The sequence below is a fragment of the Trachemys scripta genome, chromosome 5 (genome assembly GCF_013100865.1).
Source record: "Trachemys scripta elegans isolate TJP31775 chromosome 5, CAS_Tse_1.0, whole genome shotgun sequence".
Taxonomy (NCBI): domain Eukaryota; kingdom Metazoa; phylum Chordata; order Testudines; family Emydidae; genus Trachemys; species Trachemys scripta.
The window spans coordinates 91,154,893-91,179,846 of NC_048302.1; the positions used below are offsets into that span (position 1 = coordinate 91,154,893).

Sequence of the window (24,954 nt, forward strand, 5' to 3'; positions counted from 1 at the left end):
GTAGGCATCTGATCCCCATATACAAGTCCCTCATGCCCATGTATATAATATCTCACGTGTAAAGCAGTACCTGATACCATTCTAGCCCACGAGAGCTTTGCCCAAATAAATTTGTTAGTCTCTAAGGTGCCACAAGGACTCCTCGTTGTTTTTGCTGATATAGACTAACACGACTACCACTCTGAAACCTGTGTTCTATGTGTTTTTATTGAATTGTACATAATACATTTAAATCACATCCATATATCTAGAATTACATTGAAAAGCAGCCTTGCTTAACATTCTTAAAACACACAATTGCGTTTTCTGCTATTATGGAAGACATTCTGGGTTGTTTTTTTCCCCTGATTCCACTTCCTATTTTCCAGATGTGTAACGATTGAATCAGGAGCAAAGAGAGATATGTTTAAATTTTATCTCTCTAATTTCTATGATCAATTTTCTACTTTTTGCCCTAGAGCATGTAACATGCAGATGTTAGGCATTCTGAGGTTTCTTTTTGTATAGAACCATAAAAGTACTTTTTTTCATTTTGAAATGATTCCTCCCCTCTCACCCAAGGAGTACCAATCTGACCATGAAGGTTGGTGTGATTAACACCCATCACTCCTATATAAATGTTCCCAGGCCGGCAGTACAGGATGCTGATGTGGGCGTAGGAAGGATAGAGAATGGGAACAGGAGGTAAGTCAAGTACACTAAGTAGGTCAAATTCTGCTTTTGGGATTTTTTAATTTTTATTAGTTTGCATGGGAGTGACGGGGACAGGTGTTTGTCCCTGTCTTGGTGTCTTCTCTCTTCCATTGATAAGAAGTTTAGCTTTTAACCTACCTGTGATACATTGCCCATTATAATTAATTAGGATAAGGTAAAATGTGACTACATTTGTAAGTCAAATGATTTGGCTTCCTTAAAAATGAGTTTAGCTTGTCAAAAAATACACTCAAATAGTCATTACCAAGTTTTCACCATCCAGCAAAGTGGCTCATGCCTTGAATTGGGACAATACTGCAAAAAGTACAGTTGTGAGTACATCCCACTTTGCTGGCATTCACAACCCTTTTTATCTGATTATTTGTAGACATTCAACTGAGCCACTTTTTATTCACAAGAAAGTCCACTGAAAGCTAAGCAAGATAAATACTATTCTGAATAAATATTTGTGAGCATTAAACACTGGGAAGACCATTTTTTGCAGAGAACCACCACACAGTTACAAACGCTTGTAGATAATTTTACACACAGAAAAGGGGATTTTTTTAAGGTTTCTACAGCTTAGTTCATCAAAGCAGGGAACTGAAATAATATCCTGTGACTCAGATGATTGATCATATAGCAAAAAAAGTGAATTAACTTTTTATTCTGACTGCTCATAGGCTAATACTTTCATATTTGGCTGTCCTAATTTAGACTCCTCTATCCATGTTTTGGCTTCTAAATTCTGATATTCAGAGGTGCTGAACACCCAGAGCTCCCACTGAAGTTAAATTGTAGCCTATGGTTTGTTTACAAGCTGGTCACTATGGCCACATTTTTCAAACCTGAGTGCCTAAAGTCAAGCATCTAAGTTTAGACAATTAAATAAAAGTGGCCTGATGAGCACCTGCAGCCAATCCAGTCCTATCGATTTCAGTGGGAGTTACAGGTGTTCAGCACAAAATTTTGCATGCAAGTTTTGCTTGAGGAATATCTAACTAGACAATTTGCATGTACAAGTGAACATCTGGTGTATCTGCAATTTTGGAGGCTGGTTTAAAAAACAGGTGAATTTTAAAGTTAAATGAAAAGTGTGCTAAACCCAGAAATGTGTGCTCAGAGCTGCCATTAACAGGCTGTAGGGGGCATTCATCAGACATGTTAAATTAATTTGGTAAAACTGCTATTCCCTCTGAAATCCACTTTCTAGTTCACTAAAGAATGCACCATGAATTGCATAGGACCATCCTATAACCAAGCAGTGTACACTGATATAGGGGTACATTTTCCTCTTGATGTAAATATGTAACTTAATCCCTAACCCTGCAAAGATTTTGTGTGCGTTTAACTTTACACATGTGGGTAGTCCCACTGACTTTCCAAGGATGGGGCCTTAGATTTGTACATTTCTGCAAGATCAGGGACTATGTGGGGGACAGGTACTGAAAGTTCTTCTATGTTTTGTAGCTTTCCCAGCACATTCTCAATGCTTAACAAATAACAAAAGTCCATACCAAGAAATAATGTTAATGCAGCTTTAAGGTTTAGAGATAAAACACATAAGTAAATCATGCCTGGGGACCACTATTTATGAATTAGCAAAAACAACAAGGAGTCCTTGTGGCACCTTAGAGACTAACAAATTTATTTGGGCATAAGCTTTTGTGGGCATAAGCTAAAACCCACTTCATCAGATGCATGTAGTGAAAATACAGTAAGCAGTATATATATGAAAAGATGGAAGTTGTCTTACCAAGTGGGGGGGCCAATGCTAACAAGGCCAATTCAATTAAGGTGGAAGTGGCATATTCTCAACAGTTGATTACTTCTGTAGTGCTAATGAGGTCAATGCAATCAAGATGGATGTCACCCATTTCCTACAGTTGACAAAAAGGTGTGAGTATCAGCAGAGGGAAAATTACTACAAAAAACTCCCATCTTTTCATATATATACTGCTTACTGTATTTTTCACTACATGCATCTGATGGAGTGGGTTTTAGCTTATGCCCACAAAAGCTTATGTCCAAATAAATTTGTTAGTCTCTAAGGTACCACAAGGACCCCTTGTTGTTTTTGCTGATACAGACTAACACAGCTACCACTCTGAAACCTATTTATGAATTGTTGCTGTAAGTACAATAGATAATTTCTTCATTGTACATACTGTTTAATTATAGGTCTCTGGCTGAAGCGTATGATAGTTCATCCATATTACAAACACAGGAGCATGGGGACAGCTGCAGTGGTTATTCTTCCACAAACAACTCACAGGCACTGAAAAGAGTGCTACAGAGGTGAGATAAATCCCAGGAATCCATGTTTAGCACAGTGTACCTACATATTTATGTGTTTACCTATCCATGTATCCATTTATTTACACAAGTTTAGTGGAGATATTTTGGTAATCTTTCTCATGTTTAAAATATCTATTTTAAGGGGACATTCTTGAGTTTACAATTAAAACTTGACATATATACATAATCTAAGCAACTGAGAAACTCTCAGCAATAATCACTAGTTATATGAAGTCTATGGCATGGTGCCAAATTTGTTTCTGGTAATTAATTACACCAATAATTATTGCATTAGCACCTAGAATCCCCAACCCGGATCAGGGCCCCATCGCATGAGGCACCGTACATACACATCATTAGTAAGAAACAATCCCTGCCCCAAAGAGTCTCTTCACCTTTGTTTTTTCTCAACAATTGGGGTTGGCCGCTCTTGTTCTTTGTTTCCAAACATTTCTGTCAAGTATGTCTTCCAAGCTGACACCAACCTTCTTCATATCCTCCTTCAGCATCTCAAACCACCTTTTTCAGGGTCTTCCTCATGGTCTCTGTCCCATCACTAATAGCTCTTCTACTCTCTGGTCAACATATCCCACATCTCTACCCCCAAAAGAGTATACAATCTAAAGACAAGACAGACAAAGTTTGGTAGAAAGTTGGGGACCAGAGAGATTAAGTGACTCACTCAAACTCACAAAGTCAGTCCGTGATCGCACTGGAAATTGAACTCCTATTTATTTTGTCCCAAGATTTGGGGCAGGGACCGTCTTTCTTGTTTGTACAGTGCTTAGCACACTGTGGTCCTGCACTATGATTGGGGCACCTAGGTGCTATTGCAATACAAACAGTAAAATATAATAAAATAAAATAAATAATAATAATAATAATAATTAATAATGCAGTACCTTAAGCACAAGTCCATCCTTCCTCTCTCTAATAAGGAGAGTTGCTTCAGGGAGGATTTTGGCTTGTGATTTTTAAATATTTTGTTTACAGCAGAATCAGCCAGTCAACAAAGGGAGCACTAGTTAACCAAAGGAAATTAAAAAAACAAGCAATCTGGATTGCTGTGTTGAGCTGACATCACTGTTATTATCAGTGATACTGATACACAAATAAGGAAAAACACAAATTTTTCCCACTGAAAACACACAAGAAAAATGTGTTCCAACTGTAAAAGGAAAAAATTCATAGGACAAGAAATCTTATTTTCAGGCTTTTAAGTGAGAATTACAAACAATGCAATTTAAGAAAACAGTGTGGACTGATTTAAATCAAAGTGAATTAAATCACAGATTTTAATCAGCAAGAGAAAATCTGGATTTAAATCAATTTTCATCTTGTTTTGAATTTGAACTTTCTTTATTTTCTTAAAGACAGGTTGGTAACTATTAAAACATAATATTTAGTTTGCAACTAAATATAGCTTTTACACTAAGTTTGATACTTCTTTTTGCTAACCAGGATACTTTATATCTAAACAAATTTATGTAAGCAATTATATAGCATAACATACCATCAGATCCTTAATTTTTGCATTTTTTACTATGTTAGAAATAATGAATGACATTTCTTATTTACTAGATGATTAACTCTTTTTTACTTGTGATTTGTATCACGCTGTATTTGGATAGAAATTATAATTCAATTACAAATGTACAAAACCATTTTAAAATGGTTTGATAGCTAACTCCAACTACCTTAAATATGTTGGATACATAATAAAAAGTTTATCAAAACATATTTTGCATTTAAAACTAACTGATTTATTAAACAAAGGAAGTATTATATGCTGTTTGTGAACTGAATTGTTTCTGGTCATCAAATCCTCCACAATTTTAGAACTGGTATAGCTCATCCTCTCACACCTCATAGCTTGGAAGAGAAAAAGCAGCTTTCCTGCTTTTTCAACTCCTAATCTATTTCTCAACTTTGATTCAACTAGTCATTAAACTGAACTAGTGGAATAAACTGAAATGACGAAAATATTCTCCTTGCACTTGCAGAAGAGGCTATTGCAGTCAAAAGCTGGTTTAGCACTTCAACAAACTTTGGTTTCAGTGCTTAACCAGTGACTTTCATCAGTTCAGTGGTTTGACTTTCTTTAAAATTTTGGCAGCAAACATGTACTGCTTGATTTTTTTAAATATAATTTTAACAACTTTAACAGATTTTCATAAATTTAAGGCCATAATAGAGGATGAGATAATTTCAAATTTAATTTTAAATAGGTTGTGTTTGAAAAATAAAAATGTATTAATTTACATTTTTTAGAAATCAGTTTTTTTTTTAAATTGACTTGTATTCAGCCTGTAAGAAAAGTATTTAAAAACTGAAATAATGAAACTATACTCAGATCTCTCTATTTAGTTTTCTCTAAGCCTATCCTGTCACTGATATCTAAACTAGATAGTATCAATTTAAAATATTTGTTCATATAAGGAGAAAATTAAACTTCAGTTGATATACTATTGACAGATTTATTTTCAACTTTTCTGTTTTAGTTGCCATATAACAGTGGCTCTCAAACTTTTTTTTACTGGTGACCCCTTTCACACAGTAAGCCTCTGAATGCGACTCCCCCTTATAAATTAAAAATACTTTAAAATATATTTAACACCGTTATAAATGCTGGAGGCAAAGCGGGGTTTGGGGTGGAGGTTGACCCCCATGTAATAACCTCGCAACCCTCTGAGGGGGTCTCAACCCCAGTTTGAGAACCCCTGCCATATAACATTTAACACAACGTGGTAAAATTACTGGAGAGAAACATTGCTCTGATAGTCTTCAAGCTAATAATATTGAGTGCAAGGGTGCTATGTATTCAACACTGGATCTATATTATGTGCCAGGCTCCTTGGTATCTTTGGTGTGTGGAAGAATAAAATTCTACTATTATGGCATGGAAAAATTTGACTATTATGGCATGCAAAAATGTTCACTGAATTAAAAATTAAAACAACAGTCAACACCATTATACTGTACTTAGTTCAATAACAATTAGAATGTTTATCCATGTATTTCATACAGTCACAAAATTTACACCTTGCCTCAGAATTCAGGGCTAACAGATACAGATATTGGAGATACAGTAGAAACTCAGCGTTATGAACACCAGAGTTACGAACTGACCAGTCAACCACACCTCATTTGGAACCAGAAGTACACAAGCAAGCAGTAGCAGAGACACCTCCCTCCTCCCTCCCCAGGCAAATACAGTACAGTACATATACAGTACTTAAACATAACCTACTAAAAAAAAAAAGGAAAAACAGCATTTTTTTTCTTTTGCATAGTAAAGTTTCAAAGCTGTATTAAGTAAATGTTCGATTGTAAACTTTTGAAAGAACAACCGTAACATTTTGTTCAGAGTTACAAACAACCTCCATTCCTGAGGTGTTCGTGACTTTGAAGTTCTGTAATGGGGGCTTGTTTTAGGATGTAAGTCCAGTGTGCCACCCGCAGAATACACTGTTCCACACTCTGCTCCCCTGGGTGCTGGTAAGGCAAAAAATCCATTCTGCTGATGGAACGAGATGTTGTGGCTCTCTTTCCCCTCTTACTGGTAAATGAGGTAGATGGGGGAGGACTCCGCTTACTGGGAGTGTGTCATCCATCAACCTGGCTTCTGGGAGGAAGTTATGAAATTCTCTTTTACTTAAAAGCTAAGTGAAGGAGTTTGTGTGGGCTCTTCAGTTCCCACCCCTGCAGCTGGTGACTTTCTCTTCTGTGTATGTGTGTGGGCAATCTTATTAGCTGATCTCTTGCTGTCACTCTGAATTCAGTGATTTTTCCCTGTCCTATAGGCGCCAGGAAGAATGGGGGTATTGTGACTCCCCACTTCCACAATCTGTCAGTTCTTCCTCTTCTGTATCTGCCTGATTTGTACAAAGCCAACCATCCTCACTCTGCCTGGTGAATGAAATCTACAGTGAAAGTGGCATATGTGCAAACGCACTGTGACATTTAGGTTTCCTACAAAGGTTTTTTTCCCCCCACAAAGAAATTAAGCTTCTTTTTTAAAATATTTAACTAATATTTCTATCTATTTTTAGAATACCCAACTTTTTGGTTACCTTAAAAGACGGGGAGAAGAGGATTTCCGATGAAGGCTGCCGAACCTCAGACTCTTTTTTGGAAAAAATTCAAGGTCCACAGCTAAGATGGAGCAATAATTGTAATAATCAGAATCTCTGTGATGAAATATCAGAAGAAATCACGTGAGTTTTGTGCTTCTTGTGTGGGGTACATGTCAAATCTTTGACTGTGTCCATATGGTCCTGTTCATGTGGATTTTTATCTGCTTATTTTTTTGTATCTCACTTTATGCCACAAAACAATTTTATTTTATTTAATTTCAATAAAATCTGTTTCAATTAGGTGGAACATTAATGTTCATGGCCTAGTTTTAAAACACAGGCACCTCGACAACACAACCAGATTCCCTACTTGAGCATTCAGCTCACTCAGTCATAAAAAAATGGTTCAGTTTGAATGTCTAAACATGAAATACCCTATGAGGCTATGAAGACACCTGCAGTTTAAAAACAAAATTCATGTGGTCATTCATTTAACAGGGTAAACTCAATGGTAAAATCCTGATTCCACTGAAGTCAATGGCAAAATTCCTCATGGCTTCAATGGCACCAAGATTTCACCCCTTTTCTTTTCAGAAGTATTGAAACTCCAAGAAAGGAAAACAGAGACATAATCAACATTTCACTGGTTTTCTTCATCTCTATATTTACTGGTGAATATTTTCATTCTAAACTTATCAAACCAGTTGGGCAACCTTAACTAACTTATGCAGCTGTAAATCTTACTTTAAAGGACTATTTTACATTACGAGCCTATTTAGTGTCATGCAGCATATATACGGTAACTATTTTATTTTGCTGTTTCTTAGGGAACAGCACCTACCTAGTGCCATTGCACAGTACAATGTTAACAACAACAGTAATAAAGATGAGTAAGTACTCTACAGTTTCATTATAAAGTTATTTGTATTGTAGAGAATAGTAAAAAAAAAGCAATATACCTAGTTCTTTCCTTGCAAATTATTGCATCATACAAGTAATCCAATAACGAATTTCATGTACATCTGAACTATATGCACAGCAAATGTTTTTCTAACACAAGTTAGTAGTGTCCTATTTAATTATGTAAAAATGGAAATAGTTGAAAACTATAAACAAAGGTTTTATTCAAAGGCCAAAATCTTAAGTATAATATTAGACTTATAGAACTCAACTGATTTTAACAGGGAAAATAGTGGAAATAATAGTTAGTTTGTGTATCCCAAGAGCCTATCACAGAGATATTGTTTCCTTTTTAGAGAAAAAAAGAAAAAAGAAAAGAAGAGGTAAGACAATAATATTGCACAGTTTCTTTACAATCTTCTACAAGTTATCATTCTAGTTTTTCTATAAAACCATAACATTTTAATCCATTTTTTCAGCAAGTCTGATGGTAAAAAGGAAAAGAAAAAGGACACAGAAATGCAAAAGAACAAGGAAAAACACAGAAATAAAGATAAGCATAAGAAGAGAGACAAGAAAGAGAAGTAAGTGTTCTTAATTTGGTTTCAGAATAGTGCTATGTTCTTCTAGTAAGATTGCTTTGCCTGTACAACTGAATCCAGTCATGGGTATTTTGCAAGCATGTTGTGTATGTTAGCCCTAGATAAGTGAATATGCTGACCACTGTTTGGTCTTGTCTGTTCATGAAGTTGTTCCTGATTAATTCCATGTGTGAACACTCTTATTCTAGAATAAGAGTGCCTTGTCTCTGTTAAGCTTAAATCCTAAACAGGAACAAGGCACACTTAGGCTTACGTCTACACTGCGTACCTTATAGCGGCACAGCTGTGCCAGTACAGCCACGCCGTTATAGTTGCTTCTTGTCGATAGGAGAGAGCTCTCCTGCCAACAAAATAAAACACCCCAATGGGGGGCGGTAGCTTTGTCATTGGGAGAGCATCTCTTGCCAACACAGCGCTGTCCACACTGGCGCTTTTCTTTAGTAAAACTTTTGTTGGTCGGGGTGTGGGCTTTTTTGCTATAATGTCTCCCATGTAGCCTGCTATATGCCGAGGGGAGAGAACTCTTCTATCAGCATAATTAAATTCCCCCCAACAAGTGGCGGTAGCTATGTTGGTGGGAGAGTGTCTCCTATCGACATAGTGCTGTCCACATTGGCGCTTCTGTTGGTGAAATGTATGTTGCTTAGGGGGTGGTTTTTTCACACCCCTGACCATGGGCAGCACATAATGGAGGCTGGGGTAGGCCAAATCTCCCCAATCCTTGTGCCACCGGGGGTGGGGGAGCAGGGGCAGATTACCACATGGGCCTATAGAGCCCATGCCCAAGGCCCCAGCCAATTTGAGGCCCCTGGAAAAATCTCTCCCCACCATGGCCCTGGGGCTGGAGAAGATCTGATTCCCTGCTGTGGCCGCAGAGCTTTTCTGGTCCTGGGGCTGCAGCAGGGTGTGTTTGGAAAGGAGTGACCTGGGGGCAGGGCTTCGGGGGGAAGAGGCAGAGTGGGATGGGGGAGTGGCTGAGAGTAGAACAGGGACAGGGCGGCAGGGGAAGGAATGGGATCGAGGAGGGGGTTGGAGCTCCGCCATTGTGGTCCCTGGCCATGAGGGAGGAGCTCTATGCTCTCAGCCCACCTCCTGACCCTGACTGAGCTCTCAGCCACTCCCCTGCCCACACCAGCCAGGGCCACAGGGGGCTGAGGAGCGAGTGGGGCTGTGGCCTTGGCCGAAAGATGTGGGGCAGGGTGCTAGCCTCCACAAGGGGAAGCTTTGCCCATGTCCCTGACCGACAAAAGTGTTAGTGTAGACCTAACCTTATTCTAGAACTGGAGCATCCAAGTGTGCCTTGTTCCTTTTTAGGGGTTGAGCTAAACAGAGACAAGGCACTCTTATTCCAGAATAAGAATGTCGATACATGAAATTAATCAGCAAAACTGCATGTATAGAATCCCTTATGTATAGACCAAGCCCTTTATGTATTTAAATTCTTCCATCTGCTTAAGTCAAGCCATTTTCATAGCTGTTACCACTCCTTCTGCAAGACGGAGTGTTACTGTTCCACTTAACAGCAGGGTGTAATTTCAAATCAAATGAAATTTGAATATATAGTATATAAATTTTGGTAACCTGTTTTAGTTTAAAAGTCTAAATATCCCAGTACTGTATTTTCAGAATCTTGATAACTTTACGATTACTAAATTCAAGAGTGAATAGATATTGGTACACGGAGACACATGCAGAAGATCTATTAGGGTATGTCTACACTACAAAATTAGGTCGATTTAATAGAAGTCGATATTTTAGAAATCGATTTGATACAGTCGATTGTGTCCCCCACTAAGTGCATTAAGTCAGCGGTGTGCGTCCACAGTACCAAGACTAGCGTCGACTTTCAGAGTGTTGCAGAGGTAGCTATCCCACAGTTCCTGCAGTCTCCGCCGCCCATTGGAATTCTGGGTTGAGCTCCCAATGCCTGATGGGGCAAAAACATTGTCGCGGGTGATTCTGGGTACATGTCGTCAGGCCCCACTCCCTCCGTGAAAGCAACAGCAAAAAATTGTTTCTTGCCTTTTTTCCTTGGTTACCCGTGCAGATGACATACCACAGCAAGCATGGAGCCCGCTCAGCTCACTGTCACTGTATGTCTCCTGGGTGCTGCTGGCAGGTGCAGTACTACACAGCAGCATCCCCTTGCCTTGCCTTGCCTTGCGGACGGCAGACAGTGCAATATGACTGCTATCCGTCGTCGTCGTCCCAATGGGTGCTCCTGGCCAACCTCGGTTAGGTTGGTCGAGGGTGCCTGGGCAGACATGGGTGCTCCTGGCCGGCCTTGGTGAGGTTGGTCGGGGGTGCCTGGACAAAAATGGGAATGACTCCAGGTCATTCTCTTCTTTAAGTTTCGTCTAATGGAGATTCAGTCCTGCCTGGAATATCATGCCAGCTGGAGGCTTCTGCCTCAGGCTGCTCTCTCACTCGGCATCACCACGCGGTTGCACCTACCCCAGCCTACCCCTTGCTCCCATGGCTCATGAAGCCTGGACAGTAGTAAGGAGCAGTTCAACTATAGGCTAAGCAAGTGCATAATGGTGGTAGAATGTGCCTTTGGACATTTAAAAGCTCACTGGTGCAGTTTACTGACTCGGTTAGACCTCAGCGAAACCAATATTCCCACTGTTATTACTGCTTGCCGTGTGCTCCACAATATCTGTAAGAGTAAGGGGGAGACGTTTATGGTGGGGTGGGAGGTTGAGGCAAATCGCCTGGCTGCGGATTACGTGCAGCCAGACACCAGGGCGGTTAGAGCACAGCAGGGCGCGCTGTGCATCAGAGAAGCTTTGAAAACCAGTTTCATGATTGGCCAGGCTACGGTGTGAAAGTTCTGTTTGTTTCTCCTTGATGAAAACCAACCCCCATGGTTCACTCTACTTCCCTGTAAGCCAACCACCCTCCCCTCCCCCCTTTGATCTCCACTTGCAAAGGCAATAGTCATTGTTGTTTCAAATTCATGCATTCTTTATTAATTCGTCACACAAATGGGGGGATAGCTGCCAAGGTAGCCTGGGAGGGGTGGGGGAGGAGGGAAGCACAGGGATGGGGTAGTTGTAGGGGAACCCCCTAGAATGGCATGCAGCTCATCAAGTGAAGCGGCATGTCTGGGGCTCTGACCCGGAGTGGCCGTTTGCCTCTCTGGTTCTTTGGTAGGCTTCACGCGGCACTGCTGTGGGTCCCTGTTATAACCTCTGTCCTTCATGCCCTTGGAGATTTTTTCGAATATTCCGGCATTTTGTCTTTTGGAATGGAGTTCAGATAGCACGGATTTGTCTTCCCATACAGCGATCAGATGCAGTACCCCGTTCGGTCCATGCTGGAGCTCTTTTGCGATTCTGGGACTTCATGGTCACCTGTGCTGATGAGCTCTGCATGGTCATCTGTGCTGATCAGCTCGTTACACTGGCCAAACAGGAAATGAAATTCAAAAGTTCGCGGGGCTTTTCCTGTCTACCTGGCCAGTGCATCTGAGTTGAGAGTGCTGTCCAGAGCGGTCACAATGGAGCACTCTGGGATAGCTCCCGGAGGCCAATACTGTCGAATTGCATCCACACTACCCCAAATTCGACCCAGCAGGGTCGATTTTCAAAGCTAATCCCCTCGTCCGGGAGGAGTACAGAAATTGATTTTAAGAGCCCTTTAAGTTGACAAAAATGGCATTGTCATGTAGACGGGTGCAGGGTTAAATTGATCTAACGCTGCTAAATTCGACCTAAACTCGTAGTGTAGACTAGGGTTAATATACCAGGATTTCAGTAAAGCATATGATATAGTTCCACAGGGGAAATTAGTTAAATTGGAGAAGATGGGGATTAATATAAGAATCAAAAGGGGTGTAAGGAACTAGTTAAAGGGAAGATTGCAACAGGTCATGCTAAAAGGTGAAATGTCACACAGGAAGGAGGTTTCCAGTGGCGTTCCTTAAGGATCAGTCTTGGGTCCAACCTTATTTAACATTTTCATGAATAAAAAGTGGGAAAGTGCTAATAAAAATTGCAGATGAGATAAAGTAGGGGGGTACTGCCAATATAGGAGGAGGACTGGAATATCATACACGATTTGGATGACCTTGAAAACTGAAATATTAGAAATGGGATGAAGTTTAATAGTGCAAATTGTAATGTCATGCACTTAGGGGGGAACAAGAAGAATTTTTGCTATCAGTTGGAAGACCTGGGAGTACTAGTTGATCAGAAGATGACTATTAGCAATGAATGAGATGTGGCCGTGAAAAATGCTAATACAATCTGAGGATGCATCAGTGAAAATATTTCCAGGAAAGATAAGAAAATGTTATTACCATTATACATGGAACTGGTAAAACCTCATCTGGAATACGGTGTACAATTTTAGTCTCCCATGTTTAAGAAAGATTAATTCAAAGTGGAACAGGTCCAGAGAAGGGCTACTTGGAAGTTCAGAGGGATGGAGAACCTCCCTTATGAGAGAAGACTTAAGGGGTTTGGCATGTTTAACCTAACAAAACAAAGGCTGAGGGGAGATATGGTTGCTCTTTATAAATACATCAGATGGATAAAGGCCAGGGAGGGAAAGGAGCTATTTCAGTTAAGGGCCAACGCTGGCACAAGAACAAATGGATATAAACCAGCCATCAATGAGTTTAGACTTGAAATTGGACAAACTATCAGAAGTTTTGGACCAACCTTCAAAGGCTAATACTGGAAAAATCAAGAAAGAAAGACTAGAGGAGTGGAGAAAGGAACACCAGTGGGTAGGATATTAAGAGGAAAGACAGTATCAATACCAATTATGCTAATTGTCAGATAGGCGATACCAGTAGTAGAATGACTGTACCTACTCAGGTGAGGAATCTGGGTGAAGCTAAGCAGGAACAACTAAGATGTCTGTGCACCAATGCAAGGAGCTTGGGTAACAAAATGGAAAAACTAGAACAACTGGTGCAGGAAGTGAAACCAGATATTATAGGAATAACAGAAATATGATGGAATAGTAGTCATGACTGGAATACAGGTATTGAAGGGTATGTGCTGTTCAGGAAAGGCAGAAATAAAGGTCAAGGTGGTAGAGTATTCACAGAAAATACAAACCTATACACAGTTCTTATAGGTTGGCAAAACTGTTTTATTTTTGTTGTGTACGTTTTACCACTTTGTGTTATCACTTACCTTTGCATGTGTTTTTACTATTGTATTTAAGGAATGTACTGAAATTTCTCTGCATGTAGTGTAAAGAATAATTGAGCCAATTTCTGGCTACTGTTGTGTGAGTGTGTAAAGGGGGAAGAGAGCACCACCACGTGCTCATTTGTGCAGGGGGTAGCCAAAATTGTGATGCTTGTGCTCCTGAGGGAGAGTAAGAGAACTACCAGACATTCCAAAGGAGGCATGATGGAGTATGGCTATACTCTTGCTCCTTTTCACCAGTAGCTGGACAACCAGGGTGAGTGATGGGAGAAGTACCTACTGCACCATTAAAGGATGCGGTAAATGCTGCTCTAGGGTGCACTGTGGCAGTACCCTCAAACGGTATTTTATCCATTTGTGTTTTCCACTGGCAAAATGCCTCCAGGAACTGCAACTGGTACAGTGTGCAATTATACTTATTATGAAAGTGGCTACTAATGCCACTCTGACTCTTTATTGTTTTACATTTATCTATTAATTAGATTTATACAAATGCTGAAAAGGGCACCTAGCGATACACCTAAAAGGCATCAAAATATCGCAACAGAACTGAAGTGAAGCAGTGCAATTCAGTATGACTGAGCACCAGCAAACCAAGCAACTTAAGTACTCAAACTCCCTTCCCCTCCGGTCCAGCATTACCCTTTTTTCAAATACCTGGGGAGTAGAGAGGAGCTTTATGGTATGCTCTGAAGCTCATCAGATTCAGGCTTTCCTGAAGCAACGTGGGGAGTGAATTCCAAAGCTGTGGGTCCCTCACAGAGAATGTCCCATCAGCAGCCCAATTTATAATACCAGCCTTCAGCTCCGGCACTTCTGCTGTTCTCCGCTATGGTATTTGAGAAGAGAAGTGGTCTCTCCTGAGACCTAAATGTTCACTGGTCAAAACCAATTCCTGAAACTTCACCTGAAGCCCTACAGGCAGCCAGTGCAGAGATTGGAGCACTTGTTGTATGATTATGCTCCTAGTGAGATCCTCCACTGACCAAACAGGCTGCTGTATTCTCCACAAACTTCAGCTTCTGGATGATTTTAAGGCATAACCTGATATCAAGTACAGTACAGTAATTCAACCTTGAGATGATAAAGACAGCGATGACGGTCACAAGGACTACATCCAAAAAGAACAGGCACATTCTCCTGAGTACAGAAATGATAAAAATGTGATTTGGCTTTTGCTGCTACCTGATTTTCTAGTAGCAGTTGGAAATCCAGCCAGACGATTGCAAACCTAACCAACATGTAGAAGAGGTGCCCTAAATTAAAAGGAGAGCTATTCTTGCCACATACTTTTTGAGAGAAGCAACAAGAATAGCACCACCTCAGTCTTGACTGGGCTGGATGTCAAACATCTAGCTGTCATCCATGCTCCAATTTCACACACATACTAAGCTCATTGAGCATTTTAATTGGTCACATGAAATGGTGACAAAGCTGCATGTCATCAGCATACTGGATATCATGCAGTCCTTTTCTCCTTATTAGCCCTCTCAGTAATGTCACACAAATATTGAACAAGAGGGGTGATAAGATGGAACTATGCAGAACTTCATATAAAACTTAATCACCACCCTTGTGAAAACCCACTGCAAGGATGCACTGGGGCCACAATAAAGCAGCCTCATCCACTCATATTAGGATCCAAAAGCGAGTTAACAGCACCTTCAATGTAAAGAGTCTTGTTTTTCTCTTAGTGTCACACCCCAATGGCTCCCTCCCTTAGGGAGTCCCCAAGGATGGCAAATTAGCATTGTATGTGGCTAACGCTGTTGCAAGCATTGCAAAGCATTTTGGGGAGGGTCAAAGGTGTGTGAGTGGGGAGTGGAAGTTTTTTTAGCAGGTACAAAAAGCCCCACAAAAAATAAAATAAAAAAAGGCAAAAAACAAATCAATTCAACGCTCCAGATAGCTAAATCCAAAAATAAAAGCTGGCCCCAGCCAGCCTGCCCACTCGCCCACCCAGGGACACAGCTCACAGCCAAGACTTGACTATGAGCCAAGAAAGACAGGGGCTTAAACACTTTTCAAGCAGCTGTAAGAAAGAAGAATCCTACTGACCAGACCTGCAAACCGGCAAGGTCAACCAAAAAAAAAAAAAAACCCAGCAAAGTATAAAAACACAAACAAAACAACAAGAGGGGGGCGCCGTGCTGGGCGTCCCTGGAGCCGGTATGTTTTGGGCAGCCAAAAAGGCCACAGCAAGCCAACTGGGACTGGTACAAAGAGCACCAGGCACAGAGGGCCCTAAATAACACCACCCCAAAAAACCCCAGGACTTAAAAACCGTCCTAAGAGCTGGAGCAATTCGGAACACACAGCGGATTCTTGGATGACCTGGGCCCAGGACAGCACTCCCCGTCCACCCCTTCCCCCCTTCTTCTAACGTTACACCTAGACTTGGCCAGTCTGGGTTATGCGTGGTATAAATATAAAAGTAGGTTAAAGCTTGGGGCATTAATGCTTTCTTCCTTCCTTTAAATAACATAAAAGCATTTCCAGAACTCTCCGCTGTTATTTTATTATTTTATCAATAAAGCTTTAAAATTCAAATACGTGGTGTGCCTCGTCATCTCCTCCCCCCAAAAAATCCTGTAGTCCCAGCCTAATCAACTCTGGGCCCAAGCAAATTAATAACGAAAATCTGTCACATTAGTATGTTTAGGCATTTTACTTTGTAAATAAATAGAATTTTGGGGGCCAGGAAGAATGTAAAGCAATGAAGTGTTCTAGGTTCCTTAGTTTCTTTTGCAATCCTTTGCAGTGTTTCATCTTTCACAACCAGTCTTAGACTTCCCTAATACTGAAGGCATGATCTGTTCAATGCATTCAAATACTAATGGCCACATAGCCATTTTCCTTCTGAGAAGATGAAGCAAAGATGCTTTGTCTCATTTATTCTACAAAGAAGAAAATTAACTTGGTGGGAAACAGATTATTTTGAAAAAGGTTGAAACTACATGTGTCACTATGACTTTGTGTTGAAGCCCGCCAATTTAATTTCCCTTGTGTCCTAGGTTCTAGTATCCAAATCATGTTCACCAACTAGTTTCTTATCCAGGAATTCCAGCAAGGAGGCTAATTTGAATTTAAGGGTGTTCTTACACAAATGAACTGCCTACTAAACTAAATGACCAGCATATGTTAGTAACCATGGAACATCTTTTGTGGTTCCTAAAACCCATTTCCATTTTTATAAGTTTCTCACTAATATTCCCTTTCCTTTCTGCTTACTGCTCAGGGAGAAGAAAGATCTTTTTGTTATTGATCCATCAGGAAATCTGTATTATTACTGGCTGTTTTGCATCACATTACCTGTCATGTACAACTGGACCATGATCATTGCTAGGTGATGTATAACAGTGTGCATTTTCCCCTATCCTCTCTTTCCCCATTAAAGTAATGAAATCCTCATATCTGGTTGCCACAAGGAAAGCCTTGTTTTTATCAGATAGAATGGATAAAAATAATGTATTGACCCAGTACTTTTACTGTGTTTATCCTTTCAGTCTGGTATTGAATACAGTCTACAGACTCTTAGGCTCAATAGCAGAGATCGCACACATTTATTTACAATCTCTAAAGTTCTTTCCATCATGTCTTTTGTCCAGTTCAATAAAGGACTTTCATTAACTTAATTTCATCATATTTTTCAGTCTGATGCTTCAATATTTTATCAGTCTTACGCTCCCTGGTAATGAAATGCATATACATTAATTGAGGTTTGGCAAAGTTATAAGCAACATAAAACAGGATCTTATAAAGGAAAGTGTTAGGCAACCTTAACCATTGGCATAGCTATCAGCTCCACCTACAGTTACTCAAATTAATTTTTCTTAGTTAAATATTTTAAAAGATCCTTATAATCTGAGTTGTAAACATTTTCTGAAAGCAGATCTGAAAACAGGTTTTTCCACAAAGCTTTTAAAACATACTTGGTAAATACTTGTTTTTATGTTATAAAAGTTTTGATAAAAAATATTACATTTTCCAAAGTTTGATCAAGCATGACAGAGATCCTTTAAAGAACACATAAAAAAAATTGTAGGGCCTCTGAATATATGGCATATTTACTGTATTAATTACTGATCTCATTGGGACTATTTCTATTGTGTACTTTTTTTCTTTTCCGATCCAGAGCCTGTTTTGATGAACTTCAGAACGACCATTTAGGAATGTGGCTCATTTTTGATTATATATCAGATATAATCTATATTGCTGATATGTTTGTACGGACAAGAACAGGTAGATGTACTCACTGTTTAGTTATCTACATTTATCTGTGTTAGGACTTTAAGGTGCCCATCAGTATATGATTTAGGGGCCAAATGCAACAATTAAAGAAGAATTGGCCCTCTCCTGGAATGGACCGGTTAAATTGACTCTCCAGTTACACTTTATATCTATAAATGATGAAGTAAAGAAGTATCTTGCTGGCAATTTTCCCTTAATAAAGGAGGCCAGAATGACTTCACACTGAAATATATCTTGACATACAAGGTCATCCTGATTTCTAGCAGAAAGGAACTGAAGTCCTTCCATTGCAAACATAATTTCTGCAGTTTTAGAGTCATACTTCAAATATTTCACAGACACACACACTTGTTTATATTCTGTGATGTACTTCATCATGTTTTATACATCAGACATAAGTTTATCTGTAATCTACCTTAGTGTCCTAATTTAAATGTTGCATAAAGCAGGGACCAATCCAGCAATCCCTTTTAGGCACAACTGCCATTGAAATTCAAAGGGAATTTGCCTGAAAAAGGAGGGCAGTGTCCAGCTGCTTATGCTAAAACAGGGCTTTGGCAGGAAATGTGAAGTGGTATATAGAGAACAACATTATACGTATGGCAGGGATGTGCTGATTTGTATACGCCACTGACAAAACTCCTAGAAAGCCCCAGTCACTGAAACTATACTCAAACTATATATACTGCCCAATCAAACTAAAGCTAGAACTTTTATCTTTTTTTCCTTTGTTATAAGATTTTATAAAATCTTTATAATTTTAAAATATCTTTGTAATCCAAGCTGTAAACATTTTCTAAAAGAACAGAAGAAAATCCCTAGGGAGGAGGAACCATTTGCCCTCTTTTGTGGTGAATCCCTGGTGTGCAAGGGGTCATATTGGTGGAGGAAACATAAAATTATACCTCCTTACCCCAGGTGTAATGAACATAGCCATTTATGCAGTAGTAAGGAATATATAAACCTCTTGCCACCATTTAAGCCAGCTGCAACCTTTGCTGGCTGAACTTGAGAACCACATAGTACAGGACAAGGCAGAGAATCCACTTGCTCTCTGTATAAGTTAGAATCAAGATTTTCAAAAATGTGTTGTTAAAACTAGGTTCCTAATTCCATATTTAAGCACCTAAATCAGAAGCCTGATTTTCAAGAGTGATGAGCCCCCAGCAGCTCCAGTTAGTTTCATTATATTTATGCATCCATTTTTACAAATCTTACCTTAGGAGGAGAGTTGGTGGGTGTGGGGTGGGTGAACAAGGAATGGAATGCACATGCATGAGCACTGTTCTCACTCTAACTCTCTCTCCCACACAAGGGCCATGAAGGTTACTAGGTGCTAGGGCAGCAGAAACCATAGCAGGAAGAGGGTAGACTTGGGAGGCTGTAAGTGTGACACTTCCACCATGGGTGATGGTTCCTCCCTCAGGATTTCCATAAGACTCCACGGAGCCCAGCCAGGCCAGGCAGTACAGATGGCTCTGCTTAATCAAGTTGTCTAGGTCCAAGATTTGGCCCCGATTGCTTATCTACAAAAATTCAACATAGGGCCTTAAAGTTAAAATCCAATTAAAATATATAGCTGTTAAAACTATGCATCTTGATAAAAAGATGGAAAAGTATGTATGGCCAGAAACTCTATAACCAAAATAATTTTAAAGATTAATTTGACATTCACATATAACAGAATGCAATAGATGATAAAGCAACAAAAAAGTCAAAGTCAAAGAATTTTAAAGATTTTATATTTTATTTTAGGTTACCTGGAGCAAGGTCTGTTGGTGAAAGAAGAACTTAAACTTAAACAGAAATATACAGGAACTTTACAATTTAAACTAGATCTACTGTCAGTCATACCAACTGATCTACTGTACTTTAAATTAGGTCTGAACTATCCAGAATTAAGAATAAACAGAGTACTTAAAGTATCTCGTATGTTTGAGTTCTTCCAGCGAACAGAAACAAGGACAAACTATCCAAATATCTTCAGGATCTCCACTCTTGTCATGTATATAGTGATTATTATTCACTGGAATGCGTGTGTGTACTATTCTATCTCCAAAGCCATTGGATTTGGGACAGACACATGGGTCTATCCAAACACCTCTGATCCTGAATTTGCCCGTCTGGCTAGAAAATATGTATATAGCCTCTACTGGTCGACGCTGACCTTGACCACTATTGGGGAAACACCTCCTCCTGTAAAGGATTCTGAGTACTTCTTTGTGGTTGTTGACTTCTTGGTTGGGGTGTTGATCTTTGCTACTATTGTTGGTAACATTGGTTCTATGATCTCCAATATGAATGCAGCCAGAGCAGAGTTTCAAGGAAGGATTGATGCTATCAAGCAATATATGCACTTTCGAAATGTGAATAAAGAAATAGAAAAAAGAGTTATTAAGTGGTTTGACTACTTGTGGACAAATAAAAAAGCAGTGGATGAACGAGAAGTTTTAAAATATCTACCAGATAAATTAAGAGCAGAGATCGCAATCAGTGTTCATTTGGACACATTAAAAAAAGTTCGAATTTTTGCAGATTGTGAAGCTGGCTTGTTAGTTGAACTAGTCTTGAAACTGCAGCCTCAAGTCTACAGTCCAGGAGATTACATCTGCCGAAAGGGGGACATTGGACGAGAGATGTACATTATCAAAGAAGGTAAACTTGCTGTAATAGCTGATGATGGAATTACACAATTTGTGGTTCTAAGTGATGGCAGCTACTTTGGGGAGATTAGCATCCTTAATATCAAAGGCAGCAAAGCTGGCAATCGAAGAACAGCCAACATTAGAAGCATTGGATACTCAGACTTATTTTGTCTATCTAAAGATGACCTCATGGAGGCTTTAATAGAGTACCCAGATGCAAAGGCCCTGCTGGAAGAGAAAGGTAAGGAAATCTTGCTGAAGGATGGGTTACTGGATATAAATGTTGCAAATACAGGAAGTGACCCTAAAAACATTGAAGAAAAGGTCATTCAAATGGAAGGAGCAGTGGACAACTTACAAACAAAGCTTGCCAGGCTGTTGGCTGAGTATGATGCCACACAGCAGAAACTGAAAAAACGACTGACACAGGTTGAGAAAATACTGAAATCAACTATGCAGTTTGAATTCTCAGATTTAGAAGAATTAGATAAATAAATCTGGAGTGTCAACACTAGAATAAAACACTGGGGACTGCCACTAGCAGTTAAAGATAAATCCTGCAAGGTACCGAGTGCCCTCAACTCTTATCTTTGATGATGTGGCCCTTTATTATAAGGTATTACTTAGTCAAGAAACATCACTTGTTTCCTATTAGGCAATACACATACACAGTAAACGTCAAGAAAAAAATAAGATGAAGACTCAGGAATAAGAAAGGAGCATAAATATTATCGTTTTCATGCTAGGAAATGCTACTCAGTCCTGGCTTGCAGTTATATTTATGAAGTACATACATAAATTTAGTGTCTTGATATTTAATCTCAGTGAAAATGTTACAATATAAACCTATCAATCATTTTGTCTTTTACAATTGTATGCCCTTCAGGACAAGGACTGTGTATTTGTATTTCCTCTGTATTTTGAAAATAGCTGGTATATGTTAGGCCCTAAAGCAAAATAAATAATAAATATCGGTAATATAAAATGTTTGCTAATGGGTTATTTATATTATCCTTTATGTAACGTTGTAAAAACAAGTGCATTTAATCTACATACTATAATATGTTGATAGTCATGCAAAGTTGTACTGCATATTATAATTTTTTATAATTTTCTTCTCATTCACTATATAAATAAAGAACCAATACAAATGTTACCAAATGTTTATCTGAAATCTGCATAGGTATACCGTAGAACCTCAGAGTTACGAACACCTTGGGAATGGAGGTTGTTTATAACTCTGAAATGTTCCTAACTCTGAACAAAACATTATGGTTGTTCATTCCAACGTTTGCAACTGATCATTGACTCAATACAGCTTTGAAACTTTACTATGCAGAAGAAAAATGCTGGTTTCCCTTTATTTCTCAGTAGTTTATGTTTAACACAGTACTGTACTTGGTTTGTTTGTTTTTTTGGTCTCTGCTGCTGCCTGATTGTGTATTTCTGGTTCCAATGGAGGTGTGTGGTTAACTGGTCAGTTTGTAACTCTAGTGTTCATAACTGTGGTTATACTATAAATGTAATATGGCCTTTAAACAAGCCCTAACCTCACCAACCTCATTGTCAGAAGCAAGCTCCCCACAGACCAGGACACACCAACTCAAAGGGGCACCACACCCTGCCAGTAGATGTACAATAGATGTAAAACCCAAAGACATATTTCCACAGCTACAATGATCAATACCTCCCACAACACACCTTTCAAGGTCCCTGGGTCCTATACATGCCTATAACAACCTGTGGTGGACCTCATCCAGTGCATCAAATGCCCCAAAAACAACTGTGGGTGAAATCAGACAATTACTACACTCTCAAATTAACTCATAGAAAAAATGATAAAAGACAAAAATAACATATCACCCATAAGCAAACACTTTTCACAAAGCAATCACTTCATCTCTGACCTATTAGTCCTCGTCCTCAAAGGAAACCTGCACAACTCCTTCAAAAGACATGTCTGGGAACTTAAATTCATAACTTTGATGGACACTAAAAATCATAGTCTAAACAAAGACACCATAATTTTACAGCTCATTACAATAATTGTCACCCACTAACCCTTGTTTGGTCCTATGAATGCAGAAGTGTTAATTAACATGCTGTCCCACCATGTATTTAGCTGTGACACTCTGGTTATCTTTTGCAGACCTGAAAAGAAGCTCTGTGAAGCCTGAAAGTTTGTCTCTTCCACCAACAGAAGTTGGTCCAATAAAAGATATTACCTCACCAATCTTAATTTTGGCATTTCCTAACTTCTTAGTGCTTGGCTTGGCAACCTTAAAAAAACCCTATAGTAAAATAATATTATGTAGTTTATTATTTATATTGCTGCAGCACTTACAGGACAAAGTCCTATTTTGCTAGGCACTGTACAAGCATTTCAGAAACAGATTATCCCTGCCTTGAATGGCTTACTCTAAGGCCTTGTCTACACTACGAGAGTAGTTCGATTTTACTTAAATCGAATATTTGGAATCGATATTGCAAAGTCGAACGTGTGTGTCCACACTAAGGACAGTAATTCGACTTTGTGAGTCCACACTAACGGGGAAAGCGTCGACATTGGAAGCGGTGCACTGAGGGCAGCTATCCCACAGTTCCCGGAGTCCCCGCCGCCCATTGGAATTCTGGGTGGAGCCGCAAATGCCTTCTGGGTAAAAAAAAAAGGGGCCAGGGTGCTTTTGGGTAACTGTCGTCATCCGTCCATCACTCCCGCCCTCCCTCCCTCCCTGAAAGCGCCGGCGGGAAATCATTTTGCGCACTTTTCAAGTCATTGACAGCACGGACGCCACAGCACTGTGAGCATGGAGCCCGCTGCAACCATCGCTGCAGTTGTGGCCGCTCTCAACGCCTCGCAGCTTATCATACAGGTTGCCCTGAGGCAGATGCAGAAAAGTCAGGCGAGGAGGCTACGTCAACGCGGTGATGGCCTGAAGTCTGAGAGTAGCACAGACCTCTCAGAAAGCAGGGGACCCAGCGCCGAGGACATCACGGTGGCAATGGGTCATGTTGATGCTGTGAAACGGCGATTCTGGGCACGGGAAACAAGCACTGAGTGGTGGGACCGCATAGTGCTGCAGGTCTGGGATGAATCACAGTGGCTGCGAAACTTCCGCATGCGGAAGGGAACTTTCCTTGAACTTTGTGAGTTGCTGTCCCCTGCCCTGAAGCGCAATGACACCCGGATGCGACCAGCCCTGACTGTCCAGAAGCGAGTGGCCATAGCCCTCTGGAAGCTTGCAACGCCTGACAGCTACCGGTCAGTCGCGAGCCAGTTTGGGGTGGGCAAATCTACCGTGGGGGTTGTTGTGATGCAAGTAGCCAAGGCAATCGTTGATGTACTGCTGCCAAAGGTAGTGACCCTGGGAAACTTGGAGGCGATCATAGATGGCTTCGCAGCGATGGGATTCCCAAACTCCGGTGGGGCCATAGATGGAACTCACATCCCTATCCTGGCACCGGACCACCAGGCCAGCCAGTACATTAACAGAAAGGGCTACTTTTCCATGGTGCTGCAAGCACTGGTGGACCACAGGGGACGTTTTACCAACATCAATGTCGGATGGCCGGGCAAGGTTCATGACGCTCGTGTTTTCAGGAACTCTGGTCTGTTTAGACGGCTGCAGCAAGGTATTTACTTCCCGGACCACAAAATAACTGTTGGGGATGTGGAGATGCCTATAGTCATCCTCGGGGACCCAGCCTACCCGCTAATGCCCTGGCTCATGAAGCCCTATACAGGTGCCCTGGACACTGAAAAAGAACTCTTCAACTACCGGCTGAGCAAGTGCAGAATGGTGGTGGAGTGTGCTTTTGGACGTCTCAAGGGGAGATGGAGAAGCTTGCTGACTCGCTGTGATCTCAGCGAAACCAATATCCCCATTGTTATAGCAGCTTGCTGTGTGCTCCACAATCTCTGTGAGAGCAAGGGGGAGACCTTTATGGCGGGGTGGGAGGTTGAGGAAATTAGCCTGGCTGCTGATTACTCACAGCCAGACAGCCGGGCGATTAGAAGAGACCAGCGGGAAGCGCTGTGCATCCGGGAGGCTTTGAAAGCAAAGTTCCTGAGTGAGCAGGGTAACCTGTGACTTTCTAATTTTGTGTACAGAGAAGCCTTCACCCCACTTCCAACACACGTTTCAAAATAAAAATAGTTCTACTTTGTTAAAGCACACCGTTTTCTTTAATACTGTTTTCGCGGGAATTTTTTAAAACTGGGACGCAGACTGTGGTGCGGAGCGGGTGTAGTGTAGTCGCGCGAATGCAGCTTCTAAACTCAAGGACTGACAGGCTCTGCTGCGGTGGGATGGTTCTTTCA

General features: G+C 40.4%; 1 protein-coding gene across 1 annotated transcript in view; it reads left to right on the forward strand.

Annotated features, from left to right (window-relative positions):
* The window catches only part of CNGA1 (cyclic nucleotide gated channel subunit alpha 1), a 49,049-nt gene extending 27,344 nt beyond the window's left edge, over window positions 1-21,705 (forward strand). Inside the window, exons 3-12 of the mRNA XM_034772528.1 lie at window positions 562-684; window positions 2,875-2,991; window positions 7,044-7,208; window positions 7,895-7,957; window positions 8,324-8,350; window positions 8,447-8,551; window positions 13,289-13,300; window positions 16,976-17,083; window positions 17,873-17,979; window positions 19,744-21,705. Of these exons, the coding sequence (XP_034628419.1) occupies window positions 562-684; window positions 2,875-2,991; window positions 7,044-7,208; window positions 7,895-7,957; window positions 8,324-8,350; window positions 8,447-8,551; window positions 13,289-13,300; window positions 16,976-17,083; window positions 17,873-17,979; window positions 19,744-21,128 (2,212 nt within the window). The 3' untranslated portion in view covers window positions 21,129-21,705. The remainder of the gene's footprint in view (window positions 1-561; window positions 685-2,874; window positions 2,992-7,043; window positions 7,209-7,894; window positions 7,958-8,323; window positions 8,351-8,446; window positions 8,552-13,288; window positions 13,301-16,975; window positions 17,084-17,872; window positions 17,980-19,743) is intronic.
* Window positions 21,706-24,954: the final 3,249 nt, after the last annotated feature.